Source organism: Halichoeres trimaculatus, unplaced genomic scaffold (genome assembly GCF_033239565.1).
Source record: "Halichoeres trimaculatus isolate MK-OKI-2021-1 unplaced genomic scaffold, fHalTri1.1 fHalTri1_scaffold_15, whole genome shotgun sequence".
In the NCBI taxonomy this organism is placed as follows: domain Eukaryota; kingdom Metazoa; phylum Chordata; class Actinopteri; order Labriformes; family Labridae; genus Halichoeres; species Halichoeres trimaculatus.
Genome location: NW_027437193.1, coordinates 1,367,665 through 1,394,611, shown reverse-complemented (window position 1 = coordinate 1,394,611; position 26,947 = coordinate 1,367,665). Strand labels below are relative to the sequence as shown.

The following is a 26,947-nucleotide window of genomic DNA, read 5'->3' as shown; positions in this document are numbered from 1 at the left end:
ACGTCATTTTAGTTTTTTAACATCTTGAAATAAGATGATTTTGTGACTCAGAAGAAATCCAATAAGGTCATTTTTACTTAAAATTAGGCGGAAACACTTGCTCACAGTTCAGTTTTGCTTATCTTGTGCGCACAAGATTAGCTGCTAACGATGACGTCGTGTACGCCCTCTGTTGTCACCTGTGATAAAATTCACTTTTAGCGTCAACATGTTTAATCTGATTAACGGTCGTGTATAAGATCCCTTACCGCCACATTTGTAGGAACGATAAGTTAAAGGCAAATGTTCGGACACAGAAAAGCTAAGTTGCTAACTGTAAGATAGCCTAGCGGTTAGCTAAAGCAAGTCTGAAGATGTTAGAAAATAAAATTTGGAAGTTATCGCTAAGAAACCACACGGATAAATATCTTTCACCAAGAAAAATCATTCAACACATTTAAAGGAGGAACATCAACTCCCCAGCAGAGGGCGCTAATTTCACACATAAACCACAACTTCACAAAAGTGGTGTATGAGATAAAGAAATGTGTACACATGAAACAAAAATACCACTTTTCTGTGATTTCAGGGGCTCGGTACGACTGTGCGTGTGCTGGGTGACGTCGCCCCCTGCTGTTAGAACTTTATTTCACTCCACACAAACAGTTTGAATCCTCAGCGTTTACGAGACGACAGCATCTTAAAGTCACTTTTTTACACTCTCTACCTGCAGGTGGCGTCAGGTTTCATCCTCATGTTGAAGTAGTAAAAAAAACAAAGTCCACCTCCTTCTCTCTGAGACAGACCACAGAGACTGATCTGGATCAGGTGTACGGTAGAATACCTGACTTTACTTTATCTCCTCCTCTTTTTTTTTTTTTAATCAGTATTGTATTTATTTAATAAAAAACAAACGGCTGAGTTCATGACTGACTGAAGGCTACACTGGAAAGAGGCAACATGTAGATTTGTGGACGCACTGTTTACAAACGCCTTGGATACTTGACTTCTGTCAATAAAAATGTGAAAAATAATAAAACAGAATTACAAAAAAAAAATCTGTGTTGTGGGTTTTATTTGCCTGTATGTTTTTAAGCAATGTCGACAAGTAGAAAGTTTGTTTGATTAAAATAAAATTGAGATATTAGTAAATGTCAATATATATTTTTTAAATTTTAACTCTGTAATGGTTTTTTGAAAAGTTTTGAGCCCATGCAGTGACTCCCACTACAGAGTCTGTTTTTTTAATGTGGTGTTTTTTAGCAACTCACAACTTTGTCAGTTTTCTTGTCCCTGTACCTCATTTTTTGAACAATGATTCACTTTAAATGATTAAAAACCTTTTTTTTTCTTGGATGAAAATTTTAAAGGTTTGTGTGTTTTTGCCTTCCCGTTTTTTCTTTTTTGAACCATGTACAGTGGGGAAAATAAGTATTGAACACGTCAACTTCTTTCTCATCACATTTATTTCCAAAGATACAATTCAAACCAAATTTCTCCCAGACATTGGTATTAACTCAAATAATCCACACATGGAAAGAAATCTCAACGTTCAGGTCCATAAATAATGATTATGGTGAATTTTTGTTAGACAAGCAGTTAAATAGCACACACCTCATGATTCACAACCTGATTGTTGCTCAGCATCAGAATGGACCTGGTTACAGACTTATATCAAAGCACCTGAATATTCCAGTCAGCACCGTTGGGGCCATTATTCACAAGTGGAAGAAGCACCACCTTACCATCAACAGGCCACGCACAGGAGCTCCTTGAAGATTTCTGACCAGGGAGTCAGAGAGATAGTCAGAAGAGGACTCAACCAGCCAAGGACCACCCTGAAAGTGCTCCAGAAAGACTTGGAGGCAGCAGGTACAATTGTTACAGAGAAAACAATAGGCAATGTCTGGGAGAAATTCTGTTTGAATTGCAGCTTTGAAAATAAATGTCATGAGAAAAAAAGTTCAATACCTATTTTCCCCACTGTAAACTTTTTTCTAGAAGCTTTAATCACTAAAATGTAACTGCTGAGTGGGACAAACACAGTCTTAAAAATGAGCAGACAGTTTTTGTCTTTTTCACATCACGTTTTCATATTGACCCTTTAGGGCCTCCGTAGTCCAGATGAGTAAATTAAACATTAAACCAACTTCCATCAGAAGCAGAGGCGGTAACACACAAACAGGTTTTCACAGTTTAATGATTCTTTTTACAGACAAGCTTTTCATAAAAACAAACCGCTCGGCTCGCAGGGCATGCATGAAGATATGTACATGTGTTTCCAATCAGAAAGTTTCATGTGTAAATGCTGCGGACCTACGGCGCAATAAGTCTTAAAACAATACTTCACATCTTTTTCAGAAGCAGGTGAAGATCTTTAAATATTCCTACTGCAACTTTTGGCATCCAAACCAGTGAATGATACAGTAAGGTGTAAATATTCCACAGTCTGAGCGTTCATACTGGCCAAAGATCACCCTCCCTCCTTCATGCAGAGTTCATGGAGCTTATTTTGTCACATTTACTTCAATCAGAGCAAAAAGAAAAAGTAAACATGGTGTGAAATAAGACTTTCAGGTTGTAAAGAAGAGATTTTCTCTTTTCTCGAGCGTCACAGAAGCTTTGGACTCATGGTCTGATTATAGAGTCAGGGTTACATACGGATTACATTTCATTCTTCTCGTCCCCGAGGTCGTCTTCACGTGAAGCTTACAGCAGCACTTAAAGTGAGGGTGTGCATGCAGAGAGCGGACGTCACAAACCCAGGTGCTCGTGTGTCCGAGTTCTTCAAATTAAAAAAACAAACATGGCAGAACGTGTAAGGCAGACGTTTCCCTCAGGAGCGCGGCAGGAACAGGCGGAAACCTTCACGCTGTCAAAGACAAAGAGGAGAAACTCACTCATCAGTCCTGACTTCATCATTACAGCAGCAAACTGTCAGGGCTTAACGAGGTACCTGTTAGGTCACGTGCTGAATCAGCCCCTTTTCTGGATCATGTTTGTCATCCAGCTCCTCATCAGAGTCTGAACACAAAGAGGAAATCAGACAGTTTACAAAACAATCATAGTTAGCACAGCGTTAGCCATTAATTCAGATTAAAATTAAAGGTAGAGTCTGCAGAAGCGTATTGCATTCACTTAAAGAAAAAAAAAACAACTCAGGTTTTTCAGAGTAAGTTATTCTTTGGTTTGTTTTTTGTGATAATTATTTTTTTTTTCTGATTAATATTTTTTAATTGGCTTGTTTTTTGTCATAATTATTATATTAGTTTGTTTTTTGTTCTAATTATTTCTGTTTCTATGAGTAAAAAAAAAACAACAGGTTGAGGTTCTCGCAGGATTTCTAAGTATCTCAATACTTCAGGAAAAAAATACTCATAAAACAGGAAAAAGTAATCTGAAAACAGAAAAAAAAATACTCATAAAAACAGGAAGAAGTAATCTAAAAAACAGAAAAAAAATTACTCATAAAAACACAGAAATAAATATAACAAAAAACAAACCAATAAAAAAAAAATATTAATCAGAAAAACAAAATTACCACAAAAAAGTTCTCATCAAAACATAAATAATTATAACGAAAAACAAACCAATAAAAAAAAATTTAATCAGAAAAAAAAATTAATTACCACCAAAAAAATTCTCATGAAAACAGAAATTATTATAACAAAAAAACAAACCAATAAAACAAATATTAATCAGAACAACAAAATTAATTACCATCAAAAAGAAACCAAAGAATAAATTACTCTGAAAAAACTGAGTTGTTCTTTTTTTTTTTTCTTCAAGTGAATGCAATACTCTTCCGTAAGAGTCTGCAGGATTTTCCTTAAAAATAAAAAGTTCACTTCTACAGGAATAATCCTGCTCCATCGTCTCCTCTGGGCCTCTACACATGTGTGTGTCAGTGTCTGTGTCTGCCTCAACCCCCTTCTCTGCCTGGATGGTCATGTTTTGGTTGTGTTCTGATGTTTCTGGGTGTGGAGTGGGCGTGGTTACACCAGCCAATCACAGCACACCCAGAGTGCAATTAACTTAACATGTTGATGACAGCGAGTGGAAGAAGCTAATCAGGGCTAGGATAGTAAATGTATCACAGAGGAAGAAAAACACTCATTCAAAGCCAGTTTTTAGAGTTTTTTAGGAGCGTCTCCATCATTTTGCCCAAATAATCACAGAGTGGAGGCAGAAATCTGAAACTCAGACTGCCAGCACCATGAGAGGTAACTGTAAAAAAGGTAAAGGTAACTGATGTCAGACCTGCTACGGACTCTGGTGGGGAGTAGAACTGTCCGTCAGAGAGAGGACCTGGACCCATGAGGGGAGCTCTCTCTGTGGCGCCCAGGATGGACAGATATCCTGCAAGACAAAAATGGAGCGACAGGATTAGAGCCAAATAACAAAATTACCTGAAAATTGGAAACATGAAAAAAACAGAGGTGTTTTTGTTGTAGGAATATAGGACTAGTGCTTTCTTGTTGAGCTAATATGCCATGTAAGAAAGTAAACTAGTGTTAGCTCGTTAAGCTAATTTGCCATGTAAGAAAAGTAAACATGTGCTAGCTTGTTGTGCTAATATGCAATGTAAGAAAGTAAAAAGTGCTAGCTTGTTGAGCTAATTGGACATGTAAGAAAGTACACTAGTGCTAGCTTGTAAAGCTAAAATGCGGTTGAAGAAAGAAAACTATTGCTAGCTTATTGAGCTCAAATGTCATTGAAGAAAGAAAACTAGTGCTAGCTTGTTAAGCTTATATGCAAAGCATGAAAATGAACTAGTGCTAGCTTTATAAGCTAATATTTTAGAAAGTGAACTAGTGCTAGCTTTATAAGCTGATATTTTAGAAAATGAACTAGTACTAGCTTTATAAGCTAATATTTTAGAAAGTGAACTAGTGCTAGCTTTATAAGCTAATATTTTAGAAAGTGAACTAGTGCTAGCTTTATAAGCTAATATTTTAGAAAGTGAACTAGTGCTAGCTTTATAAGCTAATATTTTAGAAAGTGAACTAGTGCTAGCTTTATAAGCTAATATTTTAGAAAGTGAACTAGTGCTAGCTTTATAAGCTAATATTTTAGAAAGTGAACTAGTGCTAGCTTTATAAGCTAATATTTTAGAAAGTGAACTAGTGCTAGCTTTATAAGCTAATATTTTAGAAAGTGAACTAGTGCTAGCTTGTCAATTATGCTGTGTGAGACTGTTGTCAAATAGTCTAGTTTAAAGCTGTTTCATGTGGCGCGGTGCATTGTGGGTAATGTGTTGTATCACCATTTGTCCTGATGTGTGTTCCTGTCAGAGCGTGTCTGGCTCAGTGACTGTCTGCTCTTCCTGTACGTGGTCAAACTTTAATCTGTCATGTTACTGATTGTTATTTCCTGTTTTTTTTTTTTTTTTAATTGGGTAAATAAATTCACACCAGAGCCAAAATAAAAGTCCAGACATGCTCCTCAGAAGAGTGCTGTGATTAATGTTTGATGCTTCATGAGCAGAAAGAAACTCTGACTCACTGTTTTCATCTTCGGCCTCCTGAGGTAAAACCTTGAAGTCGAGCAGCCAGGTTTCAATCCAGGCCAACACGAAGGAGATGATGGGCAGCAGGTAGCCAAAAGCCCCCTGAGACAGCAGCTACACACAGACACACACACACACACACACACAGACACACACACACACATCATTTAGGTTTTCGGACTATGTTTCAATAAAAATATGTCTATTTATCCTTCTTAGAGTCATTCAAAGAGCGAAGAATTAACCACAATCTCAGGAAATTACATCTATAAAGCATTAAAAACACAGCGTAGTTATAAAATAACCACCACATATCAGATCAGTGGAGAAAAAAGCTGTAAACTGAAGTTTTATGATTTAAAAAGCTGAATGTGACTGAACATAAGGGATGAAGAAGAAACAAACTCTGTTTTCAGAAACATTTTGACGTATGAAGCCGGTAAATGAGCTGCTCAGAGTCTCAGAACAGACCATGAATTATTCACTTGCAGTTCTGACAGTGAGCAGCAGGGGGCAGCATTGGTTTGTAACAGTAATCTGTCTGACAGAAAACAAGTAGAGACAGGGCTCAGGGGCTGGGACTCTTACCTTAGATAAAATGACTTTGACGATGAGGAAAGCACAGCAGGCTGCGGTGGTGATCTGTGCACGGAGAGGAAACACTGATCAGAGACACAACCCAGCAACACGGCTCATCACTGAGCGTGGAGTCAGTAAAATCATCTTTAAATCAAAATCTTTACAGATTTTGTCTTCCTTCTTGTTCCTGGAGGAGGTATCATTAGACTCTCACATGAGAATTCAGATAAATTAAGATGAGGTTTAATCTGACCCAGACATCAGTAAGTGAATCTCCTCTCCTGTTTTTGTTGAGCAGTAACATTTAAGGAGGGTTCAGGAATGCTGGGGGTGGGATGGGGGTTTAAAGAAGAGGTAGTGTGCTGTTTCTAGGCATAAAACTGTCCCTCTGATACCTTCTTATGATTTAAAGCTCTTTAGGTATCTTAAAGGATGTCTTAATCCAGGTACTGTCTCTTTAAAACACTCCAAAACACTCCGGAGTCAGACATTCCGGAACCCTTTTAAGGAGGTTCACCAACTGGTGATGTCACAACTTGGGCAAATGTAGTGTTGATCTCTTTATGAACAGGTCGTTGAGAGCTGTCACAGACTCATCCTGGGATTGTTTTGCAATCTGAAACGTACAGACATCCAACATTTTTACTTATTTATTTAGATATTTTTGTTTAACCAGAAGACGCTCAGTGAGATTAAAAATCTCTTCTTCAAGAGTGTCCCGACCAAGACAGCAGCAGTGAACTGAGTTTAAGACGTATCTTAAAACACTTACACGACATAACAGGAGGTAGACCATAACAGACGCAGCAAGAAAATTACAAATTAATCAAAGCATTTGCATCCACATGTGGCTCCCTCAGAGTCTTTGTTTTTAAAACAGGAAAAAAATCATGGTGGCAACTTTCAAGAGGTGAAACGAAGAGTTTCAGACAGTCTTAAAAAATCTGAGCCTAGGCTTTGTCTCAGCCTAACCTGAGGAAAAAGACTAAAAATTAGCACCATTTCTCCTTTTTATTTGTAACATTAAAAGCAGTAACTTGCCTCTGCTATATCAAGTGAATTTATGGTTATTGCTACATCTATCATATTATTTGTTTTTTTAATTACTTTTTTTTTTTCAATCAGAGTCAAAACTCAACATTTATCAAATTGAATCGTCTCAGATAATAAAAGTAATGAACACAGCGCAAACAACCAAAAACAAAACAAAACAAACAAACAAAAAATACATACATGTATACATATACACACATACATACACACAAACGTATAAAAAATAAATAAAAACACACTGAGGAGGGAATATACATATGCTTACATATACACATCTGATAGATCGTGTATTTGATCCGTTTTAGTCGTAGTCCTTAAGTAGTTCATCGTTTTCACTAATTGGTTATTTCTTTAATTAAAAAAAAGGAAAAACAACAAAATGTCTATTTTAATTTGATCTGAAAATTTTGCTAGCTAGTATGACTAAACTGTTGTTGTTGTTTTTTTTTCTATTTGATTTTTATGTTAAATTAGTTCGCAGTCAATTTTTTTTACAAACCACCTCTTATGAAAAACATTTTCCATGTTCCTTATTTTGTGAGTGATTTTTTAATTCCTCTATACTTCTTGTATTGTAGATATCCATTTTTTAATATCTTTTTTTTGCAGTCCTTAGTAATAATTTTTATTGCTGTGACTCTCAAAATTTAAAACAAATATTTTTTTATCTGGACTTAAAATTCCTGGTATCTTCCCTAGTAATATATTTATTGGTTTTAGTTCCAATGTCTTCCCAAAAATGTTTTTTTTTAAGATTCTAATAATTTCTTTCCAAGTGTCTGAATTATTGTGCATGAATGAAAAATATGTAAATGATCTGCGTTGTCCTCCCCACAATTCCTGCAGTGCTTTGAGTTCATGCCCTTATAGTCTTAAGTTTCATCATATCATGTTATTCTTATTAAATCAGAACCCAGAAATTCATCTGTCAACAAAAATTTGACTTAAGTCATATAAAGAGGCTAATGATATGTAAAGAATGAGATTTTTGGCCAGCAGGGTGAAAATAAAGAAATCCTGTCGTCCAAACTTACTGCGATGGCCCACCAGTGACGGAGTTTACAGACGGCGTAGGCCAGGATGAGAGTGGCAAACCTGAACACAGCCAGGAGCTGAAGGAGGGAAAAACAGGGGTGAGAAAAAGAAAAACAGAGTTCAGTAATTCAAGAGAAACAAAGAAGAAAAAGTAAAGTTTAAATTCAGTCAAAACAAACTTACAAAAATATCAAAGAAGGAGGCGCGGTAGTCGTAGTTCAGAACTTCTTGAACCAGCTGCTTCTGAATGCCACCGTTCACCTGTCAAACACAGAGGAGAGATGAAGACACTTTCAAAAGTCTGTTTATTGATTCTGTTTTAGAAACGGTTAAAATGATACTGATCTCACGCAAAAATGTACTTTTATTGTCATTTTATTTCAGTCTCATTTTAATGTGAATTTAGAAATATGTGCAGTGATATAACCATATGCAAGATGTGTCGTGTCATGAGTCAACTCAAACTTTACACAAACTTTACACAAACTTTACACAAACTTTACACAAACTTTACACAAACTTTACATAGACTTTTTCCTTCAGATCCTTAATTAAAATACAAGGAAACAACCTTATTTATCACTGTTGGTTTAAGTCCACTGAGGGTGAGAGCAACACTCGGTGCAGCAGAGAGTAGAGATGCTGACAGCTCGTCTCTGTAACCTGACGCTAAACAAGAGCAAACCTGCCGTGGTGTAAGAATATTCAAACAAACAGACATAAAGGCAACATCATGATTGCCAGTTGGTGGTTAAACTGGTGTGATTCAAAGCCGGAGAAAAACTCAGACTTCTTCAGGGCTGAAGACTTTCAGGAGAAACCGCTTAAAAAAAAACTTTAAATGAAATCCATATCTAACTGGCAGTGAATGAAAAGTGAAAAAGCCACAAACCACAGTTTTTTATCTTAAATCAAACTATTTTTGAGCCTCTTTAACAAAACAGGAAGTGGCTGTAAAACTGCAGAGTGTTTGAGTTAGTCCAGCTGCCTCGTCAGCCTGGTGTTATCATCAGTATGAGAGGAATGAAGCGTTCGCAGTGAGCGTCACTTGTTGTTGAATCTGTTGTGTTGACAGAAACTCTGGAATCTCTCAGCACAGCCACGATTTATCTTGTGTCTATAAAAACTTTCTCTTTAGACGCTGGGACTACCTGACATGAATTGCATGAATTTAAACTAAAGATTTTTATTTATAAGATCAGAAAGTGCCTGATTAGATAAGAGAGATGAGATCACAGAGTGTCTGAGATGGATATCACAGGTGGAGATTGTTTTATCTTACATTAAATGTTCTGCTGGACAAAAATCTGACATCCAAATATTATACAAACAAAATCAATGAAAGAAGAAGAAGAAAGTCTTTGAACTGTGTCAAACCGAACCAGGAAGTGTGTTCGAGTGAAGAATGAAAAACTAACTGTTCACCAGCACCAAATCAACGTCCACATCTTCAACAGGTCTTTGACTCTACCTGTACAAATTCATGTTCAATTTTTCTAGTTTTGTTTCTTATATTGTTGCTGTTCTGATCTTATTTCATATTTTTCCTGTGAAGCATCTTGTGATTCTGTTATATGAAGGTGCCACACTAAATAAAATTTACCTTCTGACATTTGTGCCTTAATTTTCAGATCTTCTTCAACTAGATGAAAAGAAATTTGATTATTTTTACATCCAAGCATTTTACCTGTAGGGATTGACCGATACAGATATGGCCGATAGTCGATATTTAAAGCCCATTTTAATTTGCAGTGAAAAGTGAAAATACTAGCAAAGTGAGAATTTTGGTGTAAAAAATTTGAACGATAAAAATCACTTAACTGCATCAAATGCCTCCAAGAATGTATTCATTTAAAAGCTCCCAGGCTTAGCAGCATGTTTTATGAAGTTAAATCAAAACTCAAAAAAAAAAAATAATAGCTAAAGTTTTCTACAGTAAATAAAGTTTTCAAAAATTTCAATGTAAGTGCAATAAAAAGTGGACAGAACTGAGTTTGTGCTGCTTTTACAGGCATGTAATGCAGCTGAATTAATTTTCTGTTTGGTTTTACATGACTGATTTAAAATGTTTTGGCCATCTAGGGCTTCCGTAGCGCAGAGAAGAGCGGAGAAACTGTGCAGAGAAGCATCAACAAGCAGCTCCTGAATGTCTGCAGTTTGAAACATTTCTTATCATTTTTTAAGAGGCAGAAAAACGATATGTGCTGAGGACTGAGAAGTGACTACAGACAGCGGCACGGCTGCATCAGAGCCGAAACAACACAGTTTCAAATTCGTTTCGTATCGGCCATCGGATTAAAAAAAGGCCAATGTCGATACACCTCAAAAAAAGCCAAACACCAGCCTGGCAGATAATCAGTCTATCCCTAGTTACCTGTCCTTTTTTTTCTGTCTTCATCGTGGAGGTGGGTGTGGTTGGTAGTGAAGCTGGCTTTAGGGTGTGAGAGTGTGTGTTCATATCAAAAGACAGAAAGACTACTTCACTGCTTTAAGTCTCTGTCTGCAAATAAACTTCTGTCAGTTTTTTGATTCGTTATTTGATTATTTGAGAAGTGTCTGCTCATCTGTTTGTTGTTGGTTAGTTTAAGACTGAGCCATTAATCGAAAAACAATCAAAACTGATATTTAGAGCTTCGAACTGATGCAAAATTGACGTGTCGATTATTTTGATTTTTTCCCTCTTGTCATTCTCTCTCGACTTAAACATCATCCCCTTTAAATACACGACTAGTTGTGTGTTCACTCGACCTGCAGCCAGGTGTCACAAAGCGTGAAGGCTGCCAGAAAACCAGCAGAAGAACAAGAAGTAGCCTCCCGACACCGTCCCAATCGGTAAAAAAAAAAAAAAGACAATCTTGACACAGATCATGTGTCGAGGTAGTTCAGAGAGAAAGAGCGGCGCGATCGTGAGAAAAGACGACGAAGATCATGGAGAGGACCATAGGATGGAGCGCACAAGATGAACATGATCAAAAAAGTATGTTTCGGTTTTTTTTTGGGGATCAAAAACAGGAAGAGAGTTATAAAAGAAGAGAGTCCACTCTTCTTGGGAAGTTTTGATGTTAACATCGTCAGAGAAAACAAGATTATTTGGGTCTTGAAAGATCATTCAAGATACTCTAAAAATGGCGGCAGCTAATGAGTAAATATCGGCAGATACCGATATTGATACTGATATATATCTGCGCATCCCGAGTTGTTTGAATACACTTTGGCTACAAGGATGACATCCACCAAAAAGTAGTAAAACACCTTTTTCATGAGGTGACAGTTATTTTCTTTATTAATACCACAGAATTAAAATGATTTATTTTGCTGCAAGAAAAACAACTTTTCTTATTTTTTCTTTTTTTAAGAAAACTTGATTTTTTTGTTTTTACACAAAACATTTCTGTTCCAGCTGATGTGTGTTTTCGATTCTATTGTTTCAATACATAACCCTTAATTTTTCATCTGTGCTTGGTCATTTCAGTTACTTGTTTCAAAATCATTTACAGAACAAACTGAGAGTGGGAGAATCAAGCTTTAACTGAAAACAAAGTAAGAGGTTCATTTACTCCTGATCCAGCTTTAACTTTGCTGCAGTAATGACAGCACTGTCCTGGTTTGTAAAAGGAAAAGTTCAGATTTGTCAGGGGTTGCATGTAGATCCAAGAATGGTTTCACCTGCTTTTGCTCTCCATACCTGGACTAGTTCAGCAGATTTACTGTTAGGCCTGTGTGACTGGATTCCTGTGTCAAAGAGCACACATTTGTGTCACTTCATTGTGCTGAAAGTGGAGCACTAAGTTAATGTGTTCTGCAGTTAAAACGACTTCCTCATTGGAGGCTCTAACGTTTATATCTCAATGACCTGGATTCACTTCTCCAGCGGCGCCTGACCCGTTTCTGTTTGCTCTGACACAATTCAAACACAACCCTTTGACCATACGGCATAACCACATGTTGGAGAGGAGATTTACGAGCTCTCTCATAAAGACATAAAACATGTCACTGACAATGAGAGGTTAGCTGATTTCATCATCTGACTGATGCTGGGTGGAAATGTTGGTCAGTGTTTGGTCACTGGTTTTTTCGTGGGCTGGTATCAGTGTTTAGGTCTGTGGTATCGTGATGATTCTGCTTTGCAACACTCAAACGTTGGTGACTTACATTGAGCTCTATGATCCAGAGCAGGGTGATGAACAAGAGGTCAAAGGTCACGAAGAGGCAGAAGGTCCTCCTCACGTCTGATATGCACTTCTTGTCTCCGGCCTCGTACGACTCCACCCTTGCGCAGGTGGGCGTGCTGTTTATAGACCCCACCCCCCTGCCAGCCAGCCGGGAATCGGCGCTGCTGCTGCACCGACTCTCCATACTCGGTCACCACCGCTCAGCGGGTCAGCCCCGCCCACTGGTTTAGAGACGGCGGACTGAGGTGGAGTCAGAGGTGATGGGTCATCGGAAGCAGAGAGCTGGATGGATCGAGGGACGTGGACTTACGCTGCGGAGGAACTCTTCATCACTGCACCTGTGAAGAAGATGAAGAAAAAAAATAGTTGCAGTTCCCTGATTGTCCACTTGAGGCTTGCTCAAAGGATGACAAAGCACTTTAAACTCCCCTGTTAAAAAAAAGTTTTCACAACAAATATAAATATTGTTGAATTTAGAAAACACCTTTTCATAAACTCATTTCTGTGTTTTCACAAAAGACTCATCAGTTTTGTGTGACAGGAAGCTTACGGCCTCAGATTAAACTGATCACCTGTTTCAAGAGTGATCAAAAGTCTAAAGTTCAAATATTCAGACCCAATCACAAGTTTTCAAAGACTAAGATTGAAAAAAAAAAGTCTTCCTGATCATTTATTTTTTTTACCACACAGTTCTTGTAAAAACATTGACCTTTTGGTGTAACCTCTTTGACACTTGTTCATACTGTACCAGGAAGTGAAACTCATTGTTCTGCAGCACTTCTGCTTCAATGTTAATATTTAACCGCAAACTTTTAACGTCACATGGACATTTATTGCAAAACCAGTACATTATGCAGAAGACTGGCATAGCTGAGAGGGGGGAAATGTATTAAAGGTTATTACTCTGACAGGAATATTATTGATATCAGCTTAAACAGCAGCCACAGCACACTGGAAACACTGTTTTTCTGGATATTCACAGAATTCTGGTGTTTACAACCCCAATTTTAAATGAAAAAAAAAAGTACTGCATTAAAAACAGACATGACTCTGTAGTGGAAGTCACCATATTGGCTCCATATACCCCCCATTCATTTCACCACTGCATCCTGCTTCAAACCGTACCATGCAAAGAGGAAACTAGATATAAACATGATCCAATTATGACGTGATGCCGACTATATCTACTTACATTCATGCAAAGCCGAGACAAACATTTGCTTCTTGCAGATATGCAGTTTAAGCATTTTATGTTTTCTTTTTCATCCATGTGCAAACATATCAAGAACATTTCAAGTGCAACACAACCACATATCTTTATAACACTAAATATCAATATGATGCAAACTGGGTATTTTAAGTGTAAATAAAGGTAAACTCATCATTGTCATCTGTATGTTGGTAAGATACATCTCATCATGATAAAAAGTCCAAGCCTTAAAATGGGCACACAGTGTTTTCATAGCCCTGTAGCAACACCAGTCCACCCAGTGCTCATGCTCCCGGTTGATTGAGTTAGCTGCAGTAAATTTCCAGCACAATTTCCAGCAACTAAACCGATTACGAAGTGCAGCAGGAAATGCAAAGTGCAATAAAAACACAAACTGACTCAGGCTGAGGAGGAAACCTCAACAGGAACAGCATTGTTGGTTCACCAGCACACACAGACCCCTTTAAACAGCTTTAAGATAAATAAAGAGGCAGAAAGCGCCAAATAAAGCAAAAAAAAAGGTTTTAATTAGATGTCTCAGTAAGAATGTAGGCTTACCAGCATCATTTGATAACTAGCTAGCTGGTTAGCTTGATGACAGGTATGAAAAAGGAGGTTTTTAAAATGACCGTTACTGTTCTTACCTCTTAATTTGGCTCCTTCAGAGGTTTATTGTTCAATATTAGATCCTGAAAGATTTCACTCTGCAGGTTTTTCACCCAACCGTTGCAGACGAGTCATCTGTTTCCTCTCCGTCTGCTAGGACATGATGGTGGAGGCGTCCAGAATATGACAGCGCAATGCATCCTGGGAAATGAAGTGTAGCGGAACATAACTGACGGCTCTGAAGGTCCCTCTGGCGACTGTGTTGGATTTTGTTTTGCTTTTATAAATTTAAAGCTATTAAAAACACAGAGCACAAACGACGTTAAGCGTAAAAGAAACTATTAAAAAAAAAAAAAAAAAGGAGCGTAACCTTACCAGAGAAAGCAAATCAAAGCGCGGGAAAATCATAACGGTCATATTTCATTAAATAATACTCCACAAAACAAACAGCCTCTGTATGCACATCGTCTACCTCTTTTATCTAATTGTTTTCAGAAGCTACAGAACTTCTGGACCCATGAAAAGGTAATTATTTCTATCATACGCGCAAAAGTTATTCATTTTCCCAGTTTACCGATTTAATATTGGTTGATATTATGGCTTTAGGGCGCATTCCTTTAATGAATCATACAAATTCGTCAATCAAGTCTGTATAAACGTCTTTTTTTTTCTTTTTTTTTTTTACACATTTTGGATTCCTAATGCACTGCTTTGTTATAAAACTGCTGGTGACAGAAGTCTTAAATGAGAACTGTACCTCTTCTTTGCTGAGCTGTCCTTTTTTCCATTTAACATTTGTTTGTTTGTGCTAGCCTCAGTGCTAACTGACAATTTGTTGGGTGCTACCACAATAAGCTAACTGTATGACCAACTACGCCTTTCTGTCCCTCCCTCTCTCTCTCTCTTTGTGTGTGTGTTTGTGTTTGTGTTTGTGTATGTGTGTGTGTGTGTGTATAATTTGATTTTTTTTTTGTTAATGAAATATTTGACAGCCAGGCCGCTAATGAATATTATTATTAGCAATATTTAACGGTTTAACGGTTTTTATGTTTGTCTTTTGATATTGGCTGTATCAGCCAATAATGGCATGATCTCACACTGATCACTGATAAAACAGCAGTTTGCTACTGTATGAAAATGGCGTGGTTATGTGTTATTTTTAAAGGCGTTATTGAACTGGCTCCAGTGGGCCAGTGGAGCGCGCAGTCAGCTGACCCGGAGCCTTTCAGTTGCACTCTGAGCCTGCGTTTGTTGTCTGTTGTCCAATCTCTTGTAAGGGGGCTCTCTCTCTCTCTCTCTCTATCTATCTCTCTTTCTCTTGGCTGTTGTCATCCTCAGTGAGAATGAATGTTGTAATCATCCAGATAAATATCAAACATGTTTGAAAATTATATTATTATTAAAGAGCTTTTCCTCAGTGTCCCCCCTGTCTCTGTGTTAGCTTCAGGATGCTAACTTAAGCTGCAGTTAGCCTGTTGTTTTAGCCTGTAATGTTACGGTAAACCAGCTTCTCTGTTTTCTAAACATTGTGCACTCGGAGCTCGTGGCGCCGCTCTCAGTGACGTGGAAGAGCGGCGCGGTATCAGCGGTGGCTCATTTACATATGAAGGCCACGCCCACTAAATCAGAGCGTTCTGAACAGAGGGGCTATGAGAGCCTGGAAACAATGCTGCTGTGCTTGATTTATTGGCTTTTTGGACCAAAACATGTTACTACCATTTCATGAAGACATCAATGATCCAGATTAAACTGCAGGAAAGGAGCAGGAGATGGGAACTTTAAGGAAATGTGAAATAAAGCAGGAAGGACGAGTCAGGGGATCTGGATGAGGAAAAATACATAGCCTGGCCAAAAAAAAGGTCACACACTCCAATAATTTGTTGAACCGCCTTTAGCTTCGATTACAGCATTCGCTGTGGCATTATTTCGATAAGGTTTTGCAATATCACAAGATTTATTTCCATCCAGTGTTGCGTTAATGTTTCAAAAACATGGGGCAGCAGCACAGAAGGCCCTATCTCCCCAAGTCCTCAGTCTGGTTTGGGGTGCATGGAGGAGGTTTGAGTGGATAGAGCGAGAAATATTACCACATCAACAAACTGACTTAAAACATAAAAAAAAACAAAAAATGACTGAAAAATTCAGGCACTGATGTAAAAACTTTGGAAAACAAAAAGCATAAAAATGCATCAAAGAAAATAAAAATAAACGCTTGTTTTGGAGAATGTGCATGTCAGGCTAGGCTCACAGACATCCATTCAGGGATCAGGGAAGGAAAGGCCAGCAACGGGACCAAGATGGCAAACCTCTTGCAACAGAAAAGCGCAAGGAATGTTTGAAGAGACATGAAGACAATCTCAGGTCCCAGCAGAGGCCCCGGGCGTGGACCTGAGGTAGGCGATCAGGAGTGGACCAACGAGCTGAATCTGTTTTTCAATAGATTTGACTCTGCTCCCACTCGTTCCCCCACTCTTCCGGTTAACGACCCATCTTTCTTCTTCGCAACGTCCTACTCCACCAACCCTGCCCCCTGTCTCTCCGTAACAGCCGACCAGGTGAGAAGTGAGCGGATAAGATATTTCAGAGAGGTACCCTGACAAAAAAACCTCCACCAAACACCAGTCATGTTTTCTTACGTTTATTACAGCAAATGCAGCTGATTCAGTTCTTTCTGTAGGTACGACACCAAAAAAAGCTGAAACACAAATCTACCCACCAAGCAGTAAACCTTGGTCGATTCATAACGACCCTGGTTACACTCCTGCATGGACCGAACTCTTTGTTTTTGATGCTTCAGTGTTACCCCCTTCATGGGAGCATCAGTTAGGGCGCTAACTATCCAGCTTCCTACGAACTGCGTTGGCTCTACCTCCCTGTCTCTTCTCAAACCCCTTTTCTCTAGCCTCACAAAACTGTGTGAGGAGACAGAGGTAGAGCGTGCAGCCTGACCTGGCAGAAATGAGAGAAATCCCAAAAAAGGCTTCTCGTCTTGACTCTGCCTTTCCTGTCCTGCTCCTGACCTGATCTGTTGATGCTTTTTGGATCAGACACGAGACTCCCATTTCTACAGGATGCCTAAAACAACATTAAAACATTCAGTCGACTGTCAAAACAAAATAAAAAGTGTCAACAACAGATGGTTTTTATCTTGGCTACAACAACAAACCTACATCATGAGTGGGGCCGGACCAGTAGACAACAGGTTCCTACACCGTTAAACCCGTCGTCAGGCTCACAAACCAACCTGGCCGTGGTGATGAAAGTTGACGACTGGAAATTTGAAGGTGAACTCAACAAAGGCCAGCAGCATCTCTTTGAGATGGTAGAGAAATCAAGAGAGGAAGTGCGTAAGCTCGACCTGGTAAAAGTGCCCAAAGGAGTTCTTCCCTTACTTGTCCTCACTCAATCCCTTTTTCCTCTTCCTTTCGCTAAAATTAGAGAAGTATGGGGGAGGTAGAGCATACAGCGTAACTCAGCAGGAGGTTGGAGGCTTTAGCCCGAACAGGCTTCTCAACCTAGCTTTGTCTTTCCACTGTCTAAAAACCCTTTTTTTTTCGTTTTTGGAGAACATGTAAGACTTGGGGGAGGTAGGGCGTACAGTCCAACTCATCTGGACATTATCTTTTCCTTTTGATTCCCAACTTTAAACATGGTAAGACTCTTATCTTTTGATCCTTTCTGGGATGTAAATGCTGCTTGTGTTAGCTTGTTAGACAAACGATTGTAACAGATAATTATTTCACTAAAAAACTCTGTGAGATTTAAGCGTGTAGAGTCAGACAGGAAGTCCGGCGAGGCCTCAGCAGTAGGACTCCGTCATCCCCTCAGGCCGAGCTGCCTGGCAGGTGCTGGGCGGGGTGAAGACGTCAGGGTCGCTGATGCCCAGCTGGAGGTTAAAGAAGCGGGTGGAGGTGGTGACGCTGCTGTTCCTGGTGTAGGTCTCCTGCACCGGGTAGCAGTCCTTCAGGGTGTAAACGCCCACCCAGGTCTCATCTGGAGGAGAGACGAGTAAAGATTACAGGAACTGGTTCAACCATTAGGATCAATTTCTATCAAGTTTTAATGAGCTTTGATGTTGAAACTGGAGGAAGCTAACGATCGCTGTGTGGAAGGTTTCCTGTATCAAACTCTTATCACTGATCAGAGTGACCCCGATCAAGGTAGGACTAAAAATGGCGGTAATAACCTACTTTATTTCATGTCTGTATTTAGAAAGCACGTTTCCACAAAGCTGGCCGGTTCGGTTCAGAATGGTTTGGCACGGTTTGGTACAGTTAAGCCTGATTCCATTTGCATTTCCACAGCAAACTGTGCCCTCTCGTGGTGGGTGGTGTGTAAGCCAGATGCTGAAAGCTACAGCTGTTAAACAATAGCGTGACGCCGTAGCAGCTCGACACAGTTTACCCCGCTGATAATCCAACGAAGAAGAAAAACACAGTAAACCAAGATTTTCGTCCTCTCTGTGATCGTCATGTAGCTCTTTGAAACAAAGAACAATCAAGCTTTGTTTCAGAGAAGTCTGTGAGCCACAAGGAGAATTAGCCGCTGTCGCACAGGAAGTGAGGATTGTTTTGACCAATCAACGGTCTGCAGTGTTGTAGCTCCACCTTCAGAGAGTGGATCGGCTCAGTCTGGCACCCATACGGAAGGGTCCCACAAAGTGGGAAGGCTCGTCTCGTTTTTTTGGGGGATCTGTCCCAGGATAAGTCAGTGGAAACGCCACAAAATGCACGCCATACCGAGATGAACTGAACCAGTCTGCTTGGTGAAAACGCGGTCTTTGTCTGTTTCCCGACTTACGCTGGCGCGCCGGCTTTCTGTCCGACCACTCCTGAACCTCCATGTTGTCCCCAGGGCCTCCAATGAAGTACTGGTCCTCGAAGGTGGAGTTGTCAGGGATGTCGAAGGGATCCCAGGCATCGGTCAGAAGGATCTTTGAGCAGTCTTTGGTCTTCTGGTCAATCTGGAACATTACCAGGCTCTGGTACAGGTAGATGTACTCAAAAAACCTGGAGGAGGAGAAACAAGTCTTCAGAAAGATGAAACCCAAGAATTTTTACTATGGTTATAAAACTTTCCTGTTCCTCTGTCTGAAGTATCCTCTCTATCACAGAGCACAGACACACTGCTCTGTTCCCCTCAGCTGACCCCACAGGCATGTCCAGGATTTCTGACTGGGTTATCAAACTGGGGCACTGAATCATGCAGAGGTGGTATGACCCATGTGAGCAAACATGAACTCGTGAAGTACCAACATTTATTAACTCTGTCTCTGCTTCATTCTGGTCATACAAGTGGCAACAAAAAAAAACCTTAAAAAAAATAAGAAGTTTATCCAAAGTTGGAGTTCAAAGAGCCCCACATGGTTTCACTCATGAACATCTCAGTGAATTCACCCTTTAGTTTCTAAAGACATTTTGAATCTCTACCACTACTCTGTAAAAACTGACTGCTAAAAAACAGAGTATGTGAAACTTTCTGACAAACACTAATAATCACTCACCTGTCAGGAAAAAGAGTCAAACCTCTGATGAGGTGAATTCATACATGAAACAACTGGATTTAAGGAAGAGGATCAGGAGACTTAGGGCTTTTTTTTTTTTTTTTTGAGAATTTCAGGTTTATGATCAAAATTCTCTGATTAGTTTTGAGATTAATTTCTAATTATTAAAAATTATTTACTCAAAATTTGGCAAATAGTTCCTCAGAATTCTAAGATGAAACCTAAAATTAATTAATTAATTTTTTGTATTAACCCTTTTCCAACAAAAATACCATGTTCAGTTATCTTTATTTGCTTATATATATATATATATATATATATATATATATATATATATATATATATATATATATATATATATATATATATATATATATATATATATATAATTTTTTTTTTTAACAAGATCATCAGTTTTATGCCAATGTTGATTTTTTTATTTAGGACAGATAGTGTGCAGGAGTTGGTTTCCAAATCTTAATGGACTAATTTCTCTACTTGACTAAAATATTTTAATAAAAAAAATGTGTGAAACATTTTCACTGTTATTTAAACTGAAAATAAAGTATGCTAGATTATGCTAGGAGCCTGTTTCAATATAATCAAAAAGCTGATTTAACATCCTACAAATCCATATTCAAGCTGTTTGAGGGACATAATGTTCAACACGTCCACTGTTTTCAGAAATGTGCAGTTTTCATGCAGATGTGTAGCATCCCCGTCCATCGGTCACATGTCGTCTTGAATTTTAAAGTTTTTCTCCATCAAACCATCTCTCTCCTAAACTCTTTCTGCATTTTATCCTCTGAAAAGACAAGTAACCAATCAATATTCAGGAAATGAAGGCCACCCCTTGCCTCTGAACACACCCTTGGATGATAACAGTGGGACTGTGTGTAGTCTTAATCCTTACAACCCTACAGATTATTCTCATAATGTTTTAAATCACATCTTTAAAGCTTTATGACACATTTAAGGTTCACTACTTGTTCTGTTTTTACATATTTACTGTGGGAGTTGTTGTTTATTTCCTTTTTCACATAATAAAAATAAAATATTTAGACTTATGTCAGATCAAACATGTTTTCCAGCTTTCCTCTGGGACACACTGCGCGCCCAGCCGGCCTGGGCTCGGACCGTTGCTCGGTGTTGCGGAGGATCTCACCTCTGACACGGGGTGTGTTTCTTGTTTTGCTGCAGGACTCGGAGCCGCTGGTTCACGCCGTCGTAGGAAACGGCTGCTCGGCTGTTCCTCCCGGTGCTGTGGTCGTACTGCACCCACCTGCCCTCCCACTGCAGCGGGGCGAGGCAGGGCCCGGCGGCCGCGGAGACATCCAGCCTGCGGAGGCCGAGGACGAAGGCCCATCCCGCGGCTAGGAGCACGAACAAGACTCGGTGCATGGTGTCAGGGAGACCCGGAGGGACGCGAAATGATCCCTTTGTGATTGTTGCTGCACCTGATCCTGTCAAACTCGCAATGTTTACTTCCAAAAGGACTTCCTGTTTGTGCTTTCAAAGTAAAAGCCCTAAAATTAAACATAAATAAAAAAATCTCAAATTCTTTGACTCATTTTCAACTTCGGTTTATTTTAAAATGTTGGTTTTTAGGACAAGCTAATAACTGTAATATGAACATAACTGTTTATCAAAAAGTGTAAAACTTTCAGATATTGTGCAGTATTTTCACACATGTGCATCTCAGCAAAGTGAAATACTTCCTGTCAGTTATTGAGACAAGCCAAAAATAAATATATGAGACTTATATCACGTTTTGTAAATGTAAAGTATCAGTAAAAGTCCATTTAAAAAAAAAAGATAACCAGATGACTGTGCTTGACGGGATAACTTTTTTTCTGAGTGGCTGCAGGAAATATTCAAACAACACACCAACACTAGATTTTCAAGAGCTACAACTAAATTCTTCTAAATAAAATAAAAAAAGGAAGAAAATTTCATTTTAAACGTAAAGATATGTGAACTTTTATCTTTACCGTTAAAGTCCAGAAAAATGCTGATTTTAAAACAGTTTTAAAAAATGTTTTTCCTCTCTGTGATCAGTATTGATTCCCCTCCCTGCCGCCAGAGGGCGGAGTCTTTCGTCTACTTAGCGCAGAGTGATGACGCCTTCCTCTCGGCGCAGCCAACATGGTGAAGAAGCAACGTGGGGAGAAGAGCTCGTCCTCAAAGAGGGAAAATGTCGGAGAGGAGCCGCACAGTTTGGGGCTGGAGCTCGGGTCCAGCGACGATGAAGCGCCGGAAGAGGTGACGTTTGAGGACTCAAAGGCTGAAGCTCTGCGGAGCATGAAGCAGGCGCTGGACAGAGCCCGGAGGTAGAGACTTAAACCAAACCCCGTTCAAAACTATCGCACTTTGGAGATTTTTCGTTTTAAGACACAATGTAAGAAAAAATAGGTTGTTTTTATCACATGTTCAGATCTTAGTCGAAGTTTTGTTTTCATCGGCGGGCTCAGAAATCTCTGAAACTCACATCTGAAAAATAAAAAGCTGTAAATTTAGCTCTTAGCTTATCACTGCTATTACACACAGGTGGCAGGAAACAGGTATTCAGACAATCTGACTGCTCTTAATGTACAGTTGAGGTAAAAACTGGATCCTGATTGGTCGCAGTAAGGGGACACGTTAGGTCATGATACAGTATCGGCCGTTTATAAGCCGATACAGATAGTTAGATACAGTTTCAGAATGACGTCACGATATGTGGCGATATATCACGATATGTGATTAGATAAAGAATAAAAACATTGCTAACAGCCGTATATTGATTAACGAGTTCATGAAATGATTGTTTTTAGGCTGAGAAATGACCAGAGCATATATAATCCAGTTACTTACTCAATATTGTGTCTTAATGGTTAAACTCCTCGTTCAGCTGGATAAACCTTTGGGGTACTCCAGTTGTAGAAAGTCTTACTACAGTGGTACCTGATAACAAACAGCCCTAACAGCTGTTCCTCTTTAAGACGAATGCCCAGGGTGTCCGCGCATCATTGAAATGTTTAAAATTAATGTTTATCAGGGTGCAGTTGGAATTATTATCTTCTCCCTAAAGTCCGCCCTGTGTACAGGACGAATATCGGCATCGGCGACAGCATTGGATGTCGAGTCAGGACTTTTACTTTGGGCTCTGGTGTGCAGGTTATTTACTCAACCTAAGAAGTACCAGAAAATATTAGTCCATAACATTTGGAAGCTCATTTCTGCCAGTTTAACAGTTTTAAATTCGTGAGTTAAAAGTCTAAATGACTAGATAAAAATTCAAAATAAAGAGATAAGATGTCAAAGTTACGAGATAAAATGTCAAAATAAGATAAAATGTTGACTTTATGAGATAAAATGTCAAAGTTATTAGGTAAAATGTCAAAGTTACGAGATAAAATGTCAAAGTTATGAGATAAATTATCAAAATTATGAGATAAAATGTCAAATTTATGAGATAAATTATCAAAATTGTGAGATAAAATGTTAAAGTTGCAAGATAAAATGTCACAGTTTTGAGATAAAATGTCAACGTTATGAGATAAAATGTGAAAATTACAAGATTAAAAGTTAGTTCTGAGATATAATTTCAAAGTAACAAGATAAAATGTTGATTTTATGAGAATAAATGTCAAAATCCATAGATAAAATGTCAAAGTGAAGAGATGAAATTTCAAAATTATTAGAAAAAATGTCAAAATTATGAGATTTAATTTCAAAGTTATGTGATAAAATATCACAGTTATGAGATAAAATGTCAAAATTATGGGATAACAATGTCAAACTGTGAAATAAAACATCAAAACTATGAGATAAATGTCAGTTTTGAGATAAAATGTCAGAACAATTTGATAAAATGTCAAAGTTACATGATAAAAAGTCAAAATTAATAAATAGAATCTGAAATGACATAAAAAGTTGAAAATTTGAGATGAAAAGTCATGACAGCGAGACAAAAACTCATTATTTAGTTTCAAAATATAGAATTGTGTTTGTTGTATTCCTTAAAAAGTAAAACACTTTTGTTGTTTCCTTTTTTGGGGAATTCAGTATTTAGTCTTTTTTTAGCTTTAATCACTGTGATGTAGATTATCTGCATGTTAGCTAGCCAGTCTGGGATTATGGGTAAAGTGCACATTCATTGTTTGCTGGATGACGTCTGTGTGGTTTGTGACACAGCAGGATCCTCTGACCATCACCTGTATTCACAGTGTTCTTGGCCTTAAATTTATTCAAGATGGCATCAATAAGACTTAAATTTGACTCAATGAAACCTGCAGATACCCTGTACCCATGTTTTGTCTAAAAATGCAGATCAAATGCCCTCTGCTGGAGAAAAGGGGTAACGTTTTCCAACCCAGCTTATAAACAAAACAAACATGGAGGATTTAAATAAAAAACTGATATTAGTGGGATTACAGCTGTGAATGTTTGTTTGTGTTGTTGCTGTTTGCAGAGAGAAGGAGCTGCTGAAAGAAAAGAGGAGGAAGAGACAGATGCTGTTCCAGGAGCAGAAGGTAAAAACTTTAATGTTTGTCAGAAATAATCTCAAAGTTTTCAAACTGAGTCTGAAACGTTTGTAATCTGCCGTCTCACAGAAAAGAAAACTTTTATCCGACGATGTTCTGGAGGAAATCGACTCTGCTTCAAAGTAAGCTTCCTGCTGCGCTGCTCTTTCTCTGCGCTCTCCTCAGCGAACGCTCACATCTGTTTTCTTTTTCAGGAAGAAGACGAAGACGTCCGAAGACGAAGGTAAAGCTCTGAGTTTCTCTAACGTAGCTGTGGGTTCAGGAGGAGCTGCAGATTAAACTTCCTGTTTCCTCTCTGAAGCTGAGGAGAAGCAGGATGGAGAGGAAGAGGAGGAGGGCCAGAGGAGGAAGAAGAAGAAGAAGAAGAAGAGCGGGAGTGTGGCTCATACCAGAAAGTACGTGAAACGTCTTGATTGTGTTTTCATCCTGATTTTCACCGTTTGTGGAGGGAGGTGCTGAGAGGCTGCTGTGCTGACGTGTCGTCTGTGTCTCAGTCTGAAGGGAAGCTACACGGTGACCACGGGCAAAGAGCGCGCGCTCACTTCCTGTCAGCAGCAGGCCGCACAAGACTTCATCCAGTCCAGACTGTACGGACCAGGAAGCTGCAGGACCACAAGTAAGAGGGCGCCGCTCACATGCTGCTTAAACACAGACACCTCCTGTGGCGAGGTGTTGAACTGCACGCTACACTCTGTGGCAGAAGTCTGCAAAGACCATGATCTGTCTCAATTTGAGCGTTGCTATAGAAACGCCTGTCCGATCTGCTGAGGCGTCCGCTCCCATGGGACGCTCTGTGACGAGACGACAGCGACACTCACACCCCTCAGTCTGACTGTTAGCCCCGCCCCCTTTCACCTTGTTAAAGTCTCTCTGTCTGCTTCCAGATAACGAACTGCTCTCTCTCCACAACAAGACGGGGACGATCAAGAGCGCAGCCGTGCAGTTCGTCAAGAAGGAGTGGGGTGAGTCCAGCTTTTCATCACATGCTGAGTCCACGTCAGGGACTCTACCCTCACTGTTAGAGATCCAATAGGGATCCATTCTAGAATCATTGAAATGATCCAGAATCCTTGTTACATTTTAGAAATCTGGTAACATTCCAAAAGTTTGTATAAATTTACAGGATGTCTAAAGCATTCTAGAATTCTGGTAAAAATCAGGATTTTCTGTAAGGTTCTGGAATTATTGTTTCATTCTAGAATTCCTCCAGTAATGTTCTGGACTTCTGAACTCTGTAACCATCCAGCAGTCTCGAATCATTGTAAAATGGCTGTAACATTCCAGAATTCTTCTAATGATTCAGAATTCCAGTTGTGTTCTAGAATTGTCGTAACGTTCTTGAGTTCTCTTTACATTCTAGAACTGTGGAAACAATACAGAGTACTAGAAGCATTTGAGACTTCTTGTCATAATCCAGAATTCCTGTGACGTTCCAGAAGTCTTCCATCATTCTAGAGTTTTTGAAGCTTGTATTGTTTGAACAGTTCTGTAGCATTAGCAAACCCGGGGACAGTTCCAGAGTTCCCTTTACGTTCTAGAATTCCTTAAGGACCTTTACTTCTTGGAATATTCCAGAGTTCTTGTGGCGTTTCAGAATTCTGGTAACAGTCCAGAGTTCGTAAAGTGTTACACACTTCTAGTTCAAATCCAGAACTCCATTTTAATCAGAGGTCAGGTATCTGGACAGACTTGTAGTCAGCGGTTGTTTGATGCAGCAGGGGACTCAGTAGCAGATCTTTGTGTGAACAGAAACGGTTTAAGAACAGAGCCTTTGTTTCCTGCGCTCTGTGGTTTGAAGTGTTTGACTCGTCTGTGTCGTCTGCGTCTCTCCTCCAGCCTGTAAAGAAAAAGCCAAAGCAGAGAAGCTGAAGAAGAGGTGGGTCCACAAGCAGCAGATTTCCACCGGCTGATTGACGTTTCCAGAAACTTCTTCGGCTGACCTTCACTGCACAGCGCCCCCTGCTGGCTGACTTTGGGAAGTGCTGCAGAGACTCGTGCAGATAAATCCTTAACTTAAAGAGGATGTTAAAGAGCATCAGGCTCTTCTGTTGATTTCTGTTTGTTCTAAAGCAGACCGGGTCGTTGAGCAAACCCATGTTTTTGTTTTTTTCGGTGACTTTGATGAATTGTGTATTTTTCAGAATAAAAACATTAAGTGTACAAACTGTACAAACCACGTGTTCAGCTCCTCCTGAAACAAACAGAAACATTCCTGCAGGACAGAGAGATCGTTTTAAACCAGCGAGTTAGAGATGGTTATTAAAGTGTTTGAACAATTAAAGAAAAAATGAGTTATTTTCTTTGGTTAGGATGAGAATTCCTGCAGAACACTGTTGTTTCTGCCAAACTGAGAATTTAATTTGAGCTATTTCAATAAATTTGGGTCTGATTTTTTTTTTCTCAGAAAACTGACTTTTTTTTTTTTTATAGAAAAATTCTGGCTAAACTTTATTCTAAAACTTTGCCTTTTGCTTAAAATTTCATTTTTTGATCTGAAATCCTTACTACATCAACCGACTATTTTTGTAGTATTTTTAAGATTACAGTTATAATTCTGTTTTTTTCCTGGAAACTTTATTAAAAAAAAAACATTTTTTTTGTCTCACAAACTTATTTTACCTCCCAAGGCTCTGGATCTTTTTTATTTCAATTGACTCTCTTGACAAATTCTAGATTTGTTTTTTCCCGAGCTATAATATTTTCATGTGATCATATTTTTCAATTTAGTTTTCTTAAAAGTCTTGAGTTTTTTTTCATTATTCAATTTTTCTTATT

General features: G+C 38.9%; 3 protein-coding genes across 3 annotated transcripts; 1 reads left to right on the top strand and 2 right to left on the bottom strand.

Moving 5' to 3' along the window:
• Positions 1–2,161: 2,161 nt before the first annotated feature.
• stard3nl (STARD3 N-terminal like) lies at positions 2,162–14,351 on the bottom strand. The gene is made up of 9 exons (XM_074689210.1): positions 14,182–14,351; positions 12,308–12,665; positions 8,339–8,416; positions 8,155–8,232; positions 6,077–6,130; positions 5,485–5,602; positions 4,240–4,338; positions 2,936–3,003; positions 2,162–2,851 (listed from the first exon to the last, which is right to left on the bottom strand). The coding sequence occupies exons 2-8, from the start codon at positions 12,509–12,511 to the stop codon at positions 2,939–2,941; spliced, it is 696 nt and encodes a 231-aa protein (XP_074545311.1). The 5' UTR covers positions 12,512–12,665; positions 14,182–14,351; the 3' UTR covers positions 2,162–2,851; positions 2,936–2,938.
• Positions 14,352–15,891: 1,540 nt separating this feature from the next.
• On the bottom strand, positions 15,892–21,144 carry epdr1 (ependymin related 1). Its single transcript, XM_074689211.1, has 3 exons — positions 20,812–21,144; positions 18,944–19,152; positions 15,892–18,136 (listed from the first exon to the last, which is right to left on the bottom strand). Exons 1-3 carry the CDS (start codon positions 21,045–21,047, stop codon positions 17,943–17,945), a joined length of 639 nt encoding a protein of 212 aa, XP_074545312.1. The 5' UTR covers positions 21,048–21,144; the 3' UTR covers positions 15,892–17,942.
• Positions 21,145–21,752: 608 nt separating this feature from the next.
• nol7 (nucleolar protein 7) lies at positions 21,753–26,411 on the top strand. Its single transcript, XM_074688983.1, has 8 exons — positions 21,753–21,976; positions 24,100–24,160; positions 24,242–24,294; positions 24,367–24,395; positions 24,474–24,567; positions 24,667–24,788; positions 25,057–25,134; positions 26,009–26,411. Exons 1-8 carry the CDS (start codon positions 21,792–21,794, stop codon positions 26,080–26,082), a joined length of 696 nt encoding a protein of 231 aa, XP_074545084.1. The 5' UTR covers positions 21,753–21,791; the 3' UTR covers positions 26,083–26,411.
• Positions 26,412–26,947: the final 536 nt, after the last annotated feature.

Bases quoted from the DNA above. Each gene is read 5' to 3' on its own strand.
- epdr1 (XM_074689211.1), bottom strand. From the start codon at position 21,047: ATGCACCGAGTCTTGTTCGTGCTCCTAGCCGCGGGATGGGCCTTCGTC. The intron at 19,153-20,811 runs GTGAGATCCTCC...CTCCTCCTCCAG, and splicing joins AAACACACCCCGTGTCAGAG to GTTTTTTGAGTACATCTACC. The intron at 18,137-18,943 runs GTAAGTCGGGAA...TCTCTCCTCCAG, and splicing joins CAGAAAGCCGGCGCGCCAGC to ATGAGACCTGGGTGGGCGTT.
- stard3nl (XM_074689210.1), bottom strand. From the start codon at position 12,511: ATGGAGAGTCGGTGCAGCAGCAGCGCCGATTCCCGGCTGGCTGGCAGG. The intron at 8,233-8,338 runs GTAAGTTTGTTT...TCCCTCCTTCAG, and splicing joins CCTCCTTCTTTGATATTTTT to CTCCTGGCTGTGTTCAGGTT. The intron at 5,603-6,076 runs GTAAGAGTCCCA...GTCTGTGTGTAG, and splicing joins TCAAAGTCATTTTATCTAAG to CTGCTGTCTCAGGGGGCTTT.
- nol7 (XM_074688983.1), top strand. From the start codon at position 21,792: ATGGTGAAGAAGCAACGTGGGGAGAAGAGCTCGTCCTCAAAGAGGGAA. The intron at 24,295-24,366 runs GTAAGCTTCCTG...TTTCTTTTTCAG, and splicing joins GAAATCGACTCTGCTTCAAA to GAAGAAGACGAAGACGTCCG. The intron at 24,396-24,473 runs GTAAAGCTCTGA...TCCTCTCTGAAG, and splicing joins GAAGACGTCCGAAGACGAAG to CTGAGGAGAAGCAGGATGGA.